The sequence below is a fragment of the Azolla caroliniana genome, unplaced genomic scaffold, assembly GCF_043228905.1.
Source record: "Azolla caroliniana isolate FFs.n. ecotype wild unplaced genomic scaffold, voAzoCaro1.0.p SCAF_5, whole genome shotgun sequence".
Lineage (NCBI taxonomy): Eukaryota > Viridiplantae > Streptophyta > Polypodiopsida > Salviniales > Salviniaceae > Azolla > Azolla caroliniana.
In genome coordinates this window covers 16,207,602-16,222,279 of record NW_028230440.1, presented here as the reverse complement: position 1 = coordinate 16,222,279, position 14,678 = coordinate 16,207,602, and the positions used below count along the sequence as shown (strand labels likewise).

At 41.6% G+C, this 14,678-nt stretch overlaps 2 protein-coding genes across 2 annotated transcripts; one reads left to right on the top strand and one right to left on the bottom strand.

Moving 5' to 3' along the window:
• Window positions 1-910: 910 nt before the first annotated feature.
• Window positions 911-4,014, bottom strand: LOC147864227 (pentatricopeptide repeat-containing protein At3g09040, mitochondrial-like). The gene has a single exon (XM_087319991.1). It carries the CDS (start codon window positions 4,012-4,014, stop codon window positions 1,132-1,134), a length of 2,883 nt encoding a protein of 960 aa, XP_087176117.1. The 3' UTR covers window positions 911-1,131.
• Window positions 4,015-4,230: 216 nt separating this feature from the next.
• LOC147864226 (uncharacterized) lies at window positions 4,231-7,726 on the top strand. The gene is made up of 5 exons (XM_087319992.1): window positions 4,231-4,344; window positions 5,044-5,111; window positions 5,397-5,512; window positions 5,706-5,807; window positions 7,219-7,726. Exons 1-5 carry the CDS (start codon window positions 4,339-4,341, stop codon window positions 7,635-7,637), a joined length of 711 nt encoding a protein of 236 aa, XP_087176118.1. The 5' UTR covers window positions 4,231-4,338; the 3' UTR covers window positions 7,638-7,726.
• The last annotated feature ends 6,952 nt before the right edge of the window (window positions 7,727-14,678 follow it).

Sequence of the window (14,678 nt, the reverse complement as noted above, 5' to 3'; positions counted from 1 at the left end):
TGCGGGAGAGAAAGTTGATCGTGAAAGGTATCAAAGATTGGTAGGTCGGCTGATTTATTTGACCCACACCCGTCCAGATATCTCATTTGCAGTAAGTGTGGTAAGTCGCTACATGCATGATCCGAGGAAAGATCATATGGATGCAGTGTACCATATTCTGAGATATCTCAAAGGTGCCCCAGGGAAGGGATTAATCTTCAGAAAATATGGTCATTTTAAAATTGAGGGCTATTGTGATTCTGATTGGGCCAGTTGTGCTGATGACAGAAAATCCACATCAGGATACTGCATGTTTGTTGGAGGCAATCTAGTCTCTTGGAAGAGTAAGAAACAGTCAGTAGTAGCAAGGTCAACAGCTGAAGCAGAGTATAGAGCTATTGCTATAGGAGTTGCGGAGATGTTATGGCTGCGAACTCTCCTAGTAGAACTAAAGGTGAATCAAGAAAATCAGATGATGTTGTGGTGTGACAATAAGTCAGCAATCAGCATTGCCAACAATCCGGTACAGCACGATAGGACCAAACACATCGAAATCGACAGGTTCTTTATCAAAGAAAAGCTTGATAATGGAATATTAAAATTGAGTCATGTTTCTACTGAACATCAAGTAGCAGATTGTCTTACAAAGGGACTTGGGCCAGTAAGTCTTACTAGATTGTGTGACAAGATGGGCTTAGTGGATATTTTTCACCCATCTTGAGGGGGAGTGTTGAGAATGTTTAAAAGTTGTAACGGCTAGCCCAACGGCTAGTTAGTTCCAACAGCTAGTTAGCCCAACGGCCAGATCTTGGCCTATATAAAGAGGGACTTCTCCTCATGTAAAAACAAGAGATCTCTGTATTTTCTCCCTCCAACGAATGTATATTACAGAACAGATGTGCTTTCTCATATTTCTTTAATTGGCGTTATTACAAGGAGAATAGCTATCTAAGTTGTGGTACAACTAGGATATGTGATTCATATACTAGTTATCTAACCCTTAGAATAGAAAACATTCATATGAAATGCATTTGAGATCAGACATGCCTGCCATTCAGTAAGTTGAAGCCTCAATGTTGGCATACTTGGCCTTAGACACTGCAATTTGGTTATCAACCATCATGTCAAAAACCCATCAATTTTGATAGATTGTCAAACATTCTTCTCTCTCATGGTATCTATGCCCAATGCAGCCTTTGGCATGCCAGCAGCTATATATATCTCTCTCATCAAAAGGTAAGCTGCAGCACAAGTCGAATAAATTTGTATTGACTGATCAAAGGCTAATCTCCCAACCGTAACATCTCCACGGCTTCGGCATGAGCCTAAGAGAGCTATCCAAACTGGAGGATGATCATAGTAAGGCATCTCTTGAATGATTCCTATTGCCTTTTCAATGTGTCCAGCGCGACCAAAAAGGTCAACCATACAAGTGAAATGGTCTAAATCTGGCAGCAGACCATACCTTTTGTTCATATCTATAAAACACATTTCAGCTTCATTCACTAGGCCTGAGTGGCTACATGCATGTAGAAGACTAAGAAATGTCACAGCATCTGGATACACACCATCTTCTTGCATGATACCGAAACAAATCAATGCTTCCTCTCCTTGCCCGTGTTGTGCACACCCTTTAATTATTACATTCCAAGAGACTACATTTCGGTTAGGAAGGTCATTCAGCACGTATCGAGCTTTTGCAAGGTCACCACATTTAGCATACATATCCACCAATGCATTGCCAAGCACAACATCCTGATCTTTCACGAGAAACCCTTCTTTACTGGAAATAGCATCATGGATCTCTATACCTTTACTGATCACGCCAATGCTAGCACAAGCTTTCAAGCTACACATGAATGTTACCCTGTCGGGAAAGAAACCTTCGATTTGCATTAGTTCAAAACAATTCAATGCATTCTCACCCTGCCCATGTTGGGTATAGCCAGCAATCAATGTATTCCAAGAAAGTTCATTTCGAGCGAGAAGCTTATCGAATACTACTTGTGCATCTTCCATTGAGCCACATTTTGCATGCATATCAATTAGAACAACACTGAGAATAATATCTTTCCATAATAACCCTCTATGGATAATTTCATCTTGTATTTCCCTGGCTTTATAGATGGCCCCTGTGAGACTGCATGCTTTTAGGGCACTAGTGAACGTGATGGCATCTAGAGAAAGGCCCTGTTTTTGTACAATGTTGAAGCAGCTTAGAGCTGCCTCACCATCACCATGCTGGACATATCCGGCCATCAGTGCATTCCACGATGCAAGAGTTGGAAACAGAATCTCATCGAACAACTGTCTGGCTTTTTCTAGTGCTCCACATTTGGCATACATATCGATCAAAGCATTGCAGATCATAATATCCTTTGTTAGACCATGATTCACAACTGTACTGTGAACCTCTAAACCCTCTGTTAGTGCTCCTATACTGCCACAAGCCTTCAATACAGAGATGAAGGTCACATGGTCCGGAGAGAAGCCCTCTCTTTGCATCTGCTCAAAACAGTGGAGAGCTTCATTTGCCTTCTCATGCTCTGAATATCCTGCAATGACTGCTGACCAAGTGACCACATTCCGAACTGGAAGCTGAAGAAGTGCTTTCTCTGCTCTTGGCATATCACCACATTTGGCATACATGTCCACCAGTGCAGTACCAAGTGCCAAATTCACCTTTAAAAGCCCCTGCCTGTCTATCTCGTCATGGATTTCATTGCCTTTTTGGATACATCCTATGACAGCACAAGCTTTCAAGATGCATGTATATGTGATAGCATTCGGGAAGAGACCCTCTGCTTGCAGTAGTTCGAAACATTCCAGAGCTTGCCCCCCTTGCCCTTGTCGAACGTACCCTGAAATTAGTATATTCCATGAGACAAGATTCCGATCTGGAATCTCATCAAGCACTTTCTGAGCATGTGCCATTTCACCACATTTTGCATACATATCCATCAGACCATTGTTAAGTGTGATATGGTTTGGCACCATACAAATCCCAATTAGTTCATTATGAATTTGTTTACCTATCGTGATAGAACCCATACGGCCACAGGCTCGCAACAAGCAGATGAAGGTAATACTATTCGGAAAGAGCCCTTCACTCTTCATGCAGTTCAAAGAGTTCAATGCTGTTTCATCGAAACCATGTTGAACATATCCTGAAATAAGCATATTCCAACTGATTACATCTGGAAACAGAAGCTCATCAAGCACATTCTTGGCATTAGCCAACATACCACATTTTGCATACATGTCCATTAAAGCAGTTCCAACCATGATTTCCCCTGTGAACAAACCCTTACATATAATTTCCTCATGTATCTGTTTACCCTTATCCAATGCCCTCGCTATACCACATGCCTTCAGAACTGGGAGGAGGGTAGCTGTGTTGGGATAAATTCCCTCATTTTGCATTCGCTCGAAACAAGTTAATGCCTCCTTGGCCTTTCCCTGATTTGTATACCCCAAGATAAGCGAAGACCAGGCGATGACATTCCGGATTGGAAGCTTGTCAAGAACTTTCTCTGCTTCAGTAACCTTGCCACATTTAACATACATCTCAACCAATGCATTTCCGAGAACCAGATCCTTTGCCAATAACTCAGTCCACATAACTACATTGTGTATTCTTCGGCCCTTCTCGACATTCTGCATATGACTGCAAGCCTTTAGGATGCAAGACAAAGTGGTTTCATCTGGAAGGAGACCTTCATTTTGCATACGTTCAAAACAAAGGAAAGCATTAATAGGTTGGCCCCATTGTGCATATCCTGTGATGAGTGCATTCCAAGATATCACATTTCTATTAACAAGGTCTAGCAACACTTCGAGGGCTTTCCTAAGCATTCCACATTTCACATACATGCTGATTAAGCTGCTTCCTACATGAGGGCTCCGTTGAAGGAGCCCTTTCATAACCACATCAATATGGATGCCACAGCCTCTCACCAAATCCTTGCTCTTGGAACAAGCCTTAAGTAATGAGACATAAGTGCTAACCTCATGCCCAGTAGTAGTTGCCTCCATTCCATACCTTTCTCTTCCTAGGCTTTAGGGTTAAATTAACCACAACAACAGGGGTTCTGGAGGCAATGCGCATAAAATACTAACCTCATGAACAGTAGTGTTTTTATTTCCATAACGTTCTCTTTCTGGGGTTTAAGGTTGAGGATTCTCTGCCAACATTTTTTCCATAGTTGAGAATTCTGTAGGGGTTTGGGTTTAGGATTCTCTGCATGCCCTTTTTCCATTGGTTGGGACTGGCAAAACCTGCAACACATGGAACCCTAAAGTTCTCAATAAAGCTCCTTCTGACCTTGGCTACATTCAGCAACAAATAAATGCGAACAGATGCCTGTATCGCCATATCCTCTTCCATCATTTATTTATTTTTCTGCTGGGAAGAACAGGGGGAAATTCATCTTAAGAGTATGTACATATACATACATATATATGTACATACAATAATCAGTTTTGACACTTTAAGGCCTAGTGGAAGAAGGTTTGTTTTGTTTACAAGTGGAAGTCGAGAGTGGGCGAGAATGTGTACACTATTAACATTGGCAATCCCTAGTGTACTAGTAGAAGGCAGTGAAGAGTCGCTAAAAGTTTGGTATATTTACATGGATAGAATCAATCAGTAAATTTGCATTTCAACAACAACCAATGTCTCCTCTATTCATTCATTCCATTCATTCATTCATTCACATTGCCACACAAACATACACACCCCCACCTCCTATAGGACTATAAAAACTTACAACAAATACTCAGAGAGTTTGTTAGCTATTTATGTAGTGAAAGAAAGAGGAAGCAGCGGATTTGGAGCTTTTCATCCTGTCAAGCCTCCAAATCCCCAAGAAAGAGTCCTCTAACTCTCACATTTCCTCATCCCATCCAACAGTAGGGTTAGCATAGCTTTTGGTAGTACATACATATTTGCCTGAGTAGTAGTGAGTGGGTCGCAAATTTGGAACCATTGCATTTGGGCTCCGCAGGGTTCAAATCCGTTTTTTTATTGTGTAGGAACTTCGATCCTGCCGCATTTTCCACCAGATGGTGGTGTCACCTTCGAGCTCAACCAATTCATTTCTGCGTTCGTGGGCGTGGAAGAGAGAACACAGGTAACACATCCAATCCGTGCTGATAGGTTAAAGGTCCTATGTATTGGCTTAGCACCGGGTTTCGCTGCTCTCTAAGGTTCTAGGTTTTAGATCTTAGGATTAAGGGTTCAGGGTTAGAGTATATATAAGATTTAGCATCAGGGTTTAGGTTTGGGACTAGGGTTTTGATTTCATGGTTTGATGGCGAAAATCCTGTTTAGGGTTCCATTATCCTTAAATTTAATGATGTTAGTGGTCTAACCTTACCAGACCAGGGCTTTTAATCTATTATTTCTGGATCTTTAGACCAGATAGGGACCGTTTTGATCGTGCGTACCTCCATACTATGCTTATACATGGCAAGGAGGAAAGGCTCACCATCAATCAGGCAAGATACTCTTCTCGTGGCTTCGCATCAACAGGCAAGGCTTGTCTTCGATTTCATTACATCCCTTGTTGTAAAAAGATACATGTTTTATCTTTCACTTCACCACATTTCTGTGATATATTAAGAAAGATTTTATCCTTTTCATTTTACTACATTTCTGTAACGAATACAGAAATCTATCTCTGTTTCTCAATTTTAATCTTTTCCATGGCTATAAATTCTTACAGTATGGGATAGTGCAATTGTTTTGAGCAAATATATAGAGAGATGGCCGTCGAAAGTGTGTGGTAAACGATGCATCGAGCTTGGTGCAGGTTGTGGCCTACCAGGTACTGCTGTTTTCCTTTCTCTCAGGATTTATGTTTGAAAACCAGGAATATGTAAATGAAGGTGTATTTATTTGGAGCAAGTTGGAGTATGAGTGTTTATAAATTTGAGATCTCAATGGAGGAGAGTATTTTTGTTGTATTCAGAGTATGTGACAGATGAGAGTATAGAAAATGCGTCCATAAAGATCTTGCTGCTGCAGAGAGCATGTCACAGCCCACTGTAAGAATTGGCCCCTGTCAAAAGTAGAAACTTGAACCATAGACATGGATGAGTTGACCTTGATGCAAGATACTATTGTGGAGTTTCCCTCTCTGTAAGAGTGCCTAGAAACAATGTAATTTCACATAGTCCCTGTGCAAGTATCATAATTTGATAGGAAAATCATTTCGTTCCACAAGTAAACTACTAGTCCTCATTGAATACCAATAACTGTGATGATCTAGTTGCATCATGATGAAATTTCAAAAGATGACTCCGTAACTCAGGACTTTTCAACCATTTGAAGGAAATGAGAAACTTATTTCCTGTCAACGAAATCACGGCTACAATTTTTATGAAAATGAAATGGACGAAAAGTCTTGATAGCATTTTGCTCTTTTATTTACTTCAAATCACAAGTGGGGAAGATGTTTAAGGTGGAATATAGATAGTGCTAAGCATAATATCATGATCATACACATAATTACATTATTAGGAGTTGATTAGGACTAGAGTAGGTTCAATAGCTATGGGACACAGTTTGGCCTACCACAAGATGGCCATGATCTGGACATACATGTATGGTATGTGGATATAAAGGGCTACAGAAGCTTAGGAACCTTGCTCTTTTCTGGATTCTAGTTACACTATTCTATGGATCACATTGATGTAAGTGGTAGTCTCCAGCTTGCTCCTCTACATGATATTGTTGGCCATACATAGTATAGGATGTATACCTGTATCTTGCTAACTGAAGGATCTTACTTTGAGGGGTGAATTGTTAGTGAGTGTAAAAACTCTACATTTCTACACCTTGCATTTGCATCATGTTTATTAGGCTTATAATACAATTAGTAGAGAAATTTCAACACATTGGCTATGTTTTCTTTTGAAAAGAAAAAACACTTCGCATGCTGTGGAAATGACCAATTTCTCTCTTCTGGCAGTTGTAGATATATGATCTCTTTTTGTCTTCTTTATAGTTAAACCATGATTTCTAGTGCATTCAATCATCATTGGTGGAATGTTAAGGGAAAACATGCCAAAAAGGATGCGAAGCTTCTACCCTCTAGTCATTGGGAGACAGTACCTTTTTTCTCACATCCTTCTGATGATAGGAAATGGCCATTTATGCTCACACTTGTTTACTTCTTTGGCTGTGCATTATTGGAGTTCTCTATAGAATGTTCTGACATATTTTTATGATCAAAGGGATAGCAGCTGCGTACCTTGGAGCACCGTATGTGCTTCTTACAGATTTGACCGAGAACCTTCCTCTTTTGAAAGAGAATGTTCTAATGAATGCTGTTTCACATGTTGTTTCTGTTGAGCCACTTGAATGGGGACACCAGGATGTGGGGGAGATTGGAACGTTTGATGTTGTGCTCGCAGCAGATGTCATGTATGATGAATGTGTTATCAATGATTTTGTTCAAACATTACGGAATATTGCTACATCTTCAACCACGATATTTTTGGCCTACGGTAGAAATAGACAAGCTGAGGAGGTTTTTTCTCACAAAGCTTTAAAATGGTTTTCAGTGGAAAAGATCGAGACCAATGAATTGGATGAAGTGTATCAATGTGTCGATGTAGATGTATTCATGATTCGAAAGAGGGATAACATCTGAGAACTTAGTTGCTTTTTTCCCCTTAAATACAAAAAGGTTAACGGCAGTTCCATTGGATTTGAAAAGATATAATTTGGCCACTTGATAATTGAATTGTGATGATCCGATTGTACAAGGTAGTAAATGTTCACTTGCCATTTGTGAATATATTTCAAATCTCATTATGTTTGTGGATTCACATGTTTGATGCTTATGTACATTTCTTCTCATATAATTTGTACCATGAGTTGCACTCAAGTATATCTGTCAAGGAATACTGAAAAGCATCTACATTGTACAATACCTCATTACATTATAAGAGAACTTGGATGTGATCGACTCATATTTGTCACTTATTAAGAATCTACAAACAAGAAGAACCCTCTATTTTGGACAAATTTGGATGGAGAATCAACAACCCTCACCAAAAGGAGGCGTGAAACAAAATTAATGGAGACGCTACTATGTGTATGTGTTTGCACATGTGTATACATCTCTAAAAAGGTGAGGAGGACAGAATGTTTATTATTAGAGTTTGTAAATGGAACTAGAGTATGGGTGATGTTTTTTGCCAAAATGAATCCTTGAACGTACGTCCTTGAGCATGAGTTTGTCTGAATGTGCTTGCAAATAATGTGATCTCATGAAACTCGAGTTACAATGGTTTCAAATGAAACCACAACTGCAACTTCTATAGTTCCTAGAACTAGAAATGGAACAAGAACATGTTTCCTTAAGCATCGAATATTTAAAGCAAAAGAGCCCTATCAAAATCATGTGACTAATGCAATTTAGAAACTATTTTTCAGATTACCATCTCATAAATAATGAAATACAGGACAATTTACAACAAATTACTTTCAGATCAAAAGATTGAGAGTAAAGAAACTGGATGAGGTGTATAATATTCAAATGAGGTATATGCATATACGAACATAAATAATATTTTTGCCCTAATGCAAGTAGTTTTTTTAGTCATTGATCACCTACAAAGAAGTGATTCCATACTCTCGTTAATCATAGCATGGGAATGCTTAATTTCTACTTGTGAATATTTTTCAAATTCTAACATTCAGGTTCATGTGGTTGACGTCTATGTGCATATCTTCTCTTTGGGAGTATGGAATGTTTTCAATTAGCTAATCTACTACACAAAGAGAGACTTGAAACCAAGGTACAACGATTTGATCTACTCATGAATTGAGGACTTCCATGGGGAGTGAACAAGGCTTTCAAAAAGGATATATTAGGAGACACTACATACAAATAGACGGAACGATCTTAATTAGCTACAAAAGGAGTGAGCAATTACGTTCTTATATGTGATAAAGGTGGGAGATGCATGCAAGGAAGGATTATTTGTGCTTTTATGGACCTCAATGACACATAACTAATGAGTTTCCACATTCCCCATGACTGATGAGCTTCGGTAGTTAATGAAGAGAAAGGGTGACTATATAAAGCACCCTCCCTACTTTGTAATGTGTCCGTTAATCTCCTTTGTAATATACAGTTTTCTTGAGTATTTCTATTTTTCATCTATCTTGTGTCTCTCCTCTCCTCTTCTCAAACACACACACACAACACATTTCTAACCTATTCCATTGCACAGAATCGCCATAAATTCTTAACATGGTATCAAAGCGCTTTGGCAGCTCGATCTAGCCCATCCTTGTGTGTTGTGTCTACGCCGACAATTCAAAGAAATCCGACTCATTACTATCGTAGTAACGCTACATAGCTCGTGTCCAAGAGAGAAGAAGAAGGAAGAAATCTACATTGACATAATGAATACTCAAATGGGGAGCACTCTCCCTAGTGAGAAGTTGGATGGAAACAACTTTGCATCTTGGGAGTACAAGTTCCGCCAATACCTTGTCGGCCAAATCTAAACGTGCGGAAGCATATCAGAAACCGGATGTACCGGATGGCAACAATAAAGAGAAAGGTTCGGTGGAAGCTAAACACAGAGAATATGCACGGGAGAGAGAGAGAGAGAGAGAGAGAGAGAGAGAGAGAGAGAGAGCATAAAAGCCTATTCAAAATAATACTCTTTATAACTCTGTACATAGAATGTGCTCAGAGAGCACTTTTATACAAGTTCATAAAGGACTGATAGACGTACTGACAGGTACTTCAATGCTCACATGAGTGACTGTCACTGACTACCAAAAATATGCGTACGTACTAGGCTGGATCCATGGGCCTCTAACGGCCTACGGTTTCAATCCGATTTGGCTCCTGGTTCCGGATATCATCCGGACACCGATCCGGATCCGGTTGAGCTTGCTTGCCAAACACTCCCCCTCAAGCTCAACTTGAGGTCGGATCGTGGTGTCAGTGTCTACAGTAGCCGGTCATTTCCTCCGACTCCTTTTGACGTCCTCCCGCCTTGCTCGCGCTCCACGTCGGGTTCACCAAAGATGTCGCGGTATTCCACGAGTACGTGTAGGATCCGAGGCAGGACCACGAGGGTCTTGGACTAGGGAGTAGAGGAGAAGGAATAAGACACAAAATGGAAGCTTAGCTCAAGAGGAGAAGAGGAAGAATAGCACATAAACATAGAATAGAATAGATGGAGGCAACATACGCCCACAAGACAAGAAACATCAACATGTTATATTAAGAGTTCACAAAAGATTACAACCAAGGCCACATAAGCCACACCCGAAAACGACTACAAGAAAACCCTAACCGGACAAGTAAGCGAAGAAACATAAAAACCCTAAAAGAAACCCAATAAGAAAACCTTAGAAGAAACCCTTAAAACCGAATGGAATCCCTTGACCTAAGTGGTATACCTCTCTCACTCAAAATAGGCAACCCCTTCACAAGTGACCCCTCACTCCCTTTTATAGTAGTAAGGGGTGAGCACATTACAAGAGGGAGTCAAATCCCCTTTCATTTAATGGGGAATATCTCCCTTGATCTTAAATCGGTGGGCCTTAACTCTCTCTCTCTCCTATCACATTCACTCTCAATGCCCACTACTCATTCTACTCTACAAAGTGCACATCACATTTATGCCTCTACGAACTTTGTGGTGCACCTTTAGCACCTTAGATTATTACCCTTCCCATTACATTTTTTTACTTATTCTTATTACACAAATTTACAAGTGCATGTGCAATGTAGCCCATCCCCATTTTATTTGTCCCTCCCGGTTTTCTCACTATAGTCGGAAATCTTCACGACACTGATGTCGCTCGTTCCGACTTGTTCGGATGTGCCGACTTTCTTCGTCGACTCGGCTTCCTTATTCCTCTTGTCTCCCCCTTTGTTGGTTCTTCCCTTTCCGGTTCCTTGTTCGGGGCCATCCGTTCCCTTTCCTTTTCTCCCCCTCAAGTGCGGCATGTCAAGATGTTGAACACCAAGCATTTCGGTGAAGTGTTGTAACTTGTCCGATCCGAGCGGTTTGGTGAAGATATCAGCAACCTGACGATCCGTTTGAACATACCAAAGTTAAACTTCACCGCTCAAAACCCGCTCACGCACGAAGTGATAATGCATTTCTATGTGCTTTGTCCGAGCATGGAACACGAGGTTCTTGGCGAGCTAAATGCTGCTCATGTTGTCACAATAGATCAGGATCAGGGTCGGTACCACAATCCACAGGTCTTGCAGCAGTCGCCGAAGCCAAATGGCTTCACAGGTGCATTGGTAGTGCCCCGGTATTCAGCCTCAATGCTCGACATAGCCACTATTGGTTGCTTCTTGTTGCTCCACGCAACAACCACGCTACCTAGAGAAAACATGTAATCGGAGGTGGATCGACGATCTGATGCATCACCAGCCCAGTCGGCATCTGTGTATCCGACTAGTTTCCCAGCTATACTGTGTCGGTATAACAATCCCAGATCCTTCGTGCCGCTAACATACCGGAGTATCTGGTGTGCACACTGAAGGTGCTCGACGGTCGGCTTCTGCATGAATTGGTTGATCACTCCGACCGGATAACTGAGGTCAAGTCGAGTGATTGTCAGGTATATGAGGCTTCTGACGATTTGTCGGAATCGTTTCTCATCGCAAGCCGGTCCGGAGTTGGGACAGAGCTTCTAGTTTCGGTTCAGGGGTGTGCAGACAAGTCAGCATTCCGTCATGCTGAACTTGTACAGTATATTCAACACATAGTGTTGTTGTGAGAGCAATATGTCGTTGGGGGTTCGAACACAAATGTAATTATGTCAAAAGGGGGAGTCAAGATTAAATGAGGGCAATTTCTATAATTTCTCAAATGTACAACTACAAAATCGAATTTGTAGAATCAATAAATAAAATAATAATAAATAAATAAATAATACCAACTGCCTCAAGAGGGTGGTTGGGCGGTTGACCACCCTATATAAGCCATGCCCATGGTGGCTAAAGGGGAGGAAGGGAAGAAGGAGAAGAAGAGGAAGGAAAAGCGAGTCAAGAAGCTTGCGTGGGTGTGGGATACAGAGCTCGCCAAAGAAGATGGTGGCCTACGTAAATCAAGACAATAGTTAAAGAAAAGAAAGGAAGTACAAGAAAAGGAAGAAGTTGAAGTGGTGTATCTTAGATGCCTCTTTGTAAACAAAAGGTCGCGACTTCGAATCCTCTTAGAACAACTTATTTTGGTAATCAAATTTTGTAATTTAAATTTAGGATATATAAATTGCAAGAGAAAGATAACAAATAGAAACCAAAGAAATTGAAGTGGTCTATCTCAAACACTTCCTTCTCAAATAGAGTTCATGAGTTCAAGTCTTGCCAAGTAACTTTTGGCAAATAAATATTGTAAGTGGTTGTTTTACAAATAAAATTCTTTTTGCGACAACGTCGCATTTATCTTGTCTTCTCGACTTCTTGTCATCGCACGATCTGCGATTACGCCTTGTCACCCCGATCATCCCCAAGTCACAGAACCCCGGCGGTTGCGACACACAACCACAATCTTCTCGAACCGTAGGCCTCTAACGGCCTACCGGTTTCAATCCGATCCGGCTCTCCGATCCTGCTCCTCGTTCCGGATATCATCCGAACACCGATCTGGTTCTCCATTCCAGATACTGAGCCAATTCTAGCTTATTCAGTCCATCCAGATCCGGTTGAGCTTGCTCGCTCAACACCAAGGCTATTGGAGCTACATCAAAGGAGCACAAGAAAATCGACCCAACCCAATGACTCCCAAATACTCAACATGGGAGCAAGCCACAAGCTGAGTGATGTATTTCTTGGCGACATGTGTCCATGACCACATTCTCGACTACATTCGTGAAGCCAAGACGTTGAAGGAAGCGTGGGAGAATCTTAGGAAGATTTTCGCGGCCAGCACAACCGCAAGAAAGCTTCAACTTTGGCAAGAGTTGAATAATATCCAACAAAGGGATATATGTCCATCACAAGCTACATCTTTAAGATCAAGGAGCTTTGTGATTCACTCGACTCAATAAGAGTTAATGTGGAGGATGATGAGATGGTGCAAATATGCCTAGGCGACCTCGCACCACGGTTTGACGTGATGAGAACCGTCGTCCTAGCAAGGAAGAATCCTCCCTCTTACTTCGATCTTCAATCCGTGTTGTTGGTTGAAGGAAACCATGTTTGAACAAGGAGCAACGCCTTAGAAGGCCACATGCTCTACACACATTGGAATGGAGTAAGAGGATGTGGCCGAGCAAGAGGCCGATTCGACCAAGGATGAGGCAGACAAACTCTGACCTATGAAAGAAACTCCCAAATTTGGCAAGAAAGCGGAAACAATCGAGGAATGTTTGGAAGAAGGGGGAGCTTCCACGTCAGTCCAAGTGGACAAAACTCAATCGAGTGCGGATATTGCGGCAAAATCGGCCAAATTGTTGAGCAAGGCATGCAAGTTCGATTCAACCAAGGTGGTTGCTTCATCAAAAAGAAAGGTCAACTAATCGCTCGTGGTCGAAGGGAAGGACAAATGTTTATCCTCAAATTGAACGAGTTAAAATCGGCCATGTTTGCAAAGGGCCTCAAAGCTGACTCTGACATAGAGTTGTGGCACAAAAGAATTGGCCATATCAATCTCAACAAGCTCAAGGCAATGCAATCGAAAGGAGTCGTCATCGGGCTCCCGACCTTCAAAGAGAAAGAGATTGAAGGAGTATGTGGAGCTTGCCAATTTGGCAAGCAACATCGGAACCCATTTCCAAAGGAGTGAAATGTGAGCAAAGGCCTCCTAGATGTGATCCACTCAGATGTATTGGGACCGGCCTAGATGTCCACATTCAGAGGATGTTGGTACTATGTTACCTTCATCGACGACTTCTCTAGGCATACATGGATCTTTCCCATGAGGCAGAAGAGCGAAGTGTTTACACACTTCCAAAAATTCAAAAGTGAAGTTGAGATGACAATTGAACGCCATGTACGATGTCTTTGGTCAAAGGGAGGAAAGGAATACTTCTCCGATACATTCACAGCATACCTTCGCCAATAAGGAATTCGGCGAGAATTCACTTGTCGACACACACCGCAACAGAACGGTGTAGCTGAACGCAAGAATTGGCACATCCTCGAAGTAGCAAGGGACATGCTAAACGAGAAGCATATACCCAAGTCATATTGGGCAGAAGCTGCAAATACCGTCGTCTACATCATGAACCAGTGTACAACAGCCAGAGTGCACGAGGTCACTCCTCACGAGAAGTTTTATGGAAAGAAGTCGGACCTATCCCATGTAAGGATATTCGGCTCAATCGTATACGTGCATATTCCCGACGTAAAGCGACAAAAGCTAGATCCCAAGTTGGAGAAGTGCATCCTAGTAGGGTAGTCATTGGAGCAAAAAGGGTACAAGCGCTTCAACCCCTCTACTTGGAAGGTTCGTGTAAGTCGGTATGTCATCTTGACGAATAGGCATCATTGTACGAACCAGAGCTGACTCCTCCCAAATCATTTCCACTTGACCCGAACTTGGTCAACGAAGAGATAGAAGACAAGATCAACTAAGCATATGTTCGAAGAAAGTCCAATCACGACCAGGCTCAGTGGGCCACAAGAGCCCCCAAGCGACCAGAGCGCATCTCGGCAAAGTCACAAAGATGGACAAAGCAAGGCCAAAATGCCAGA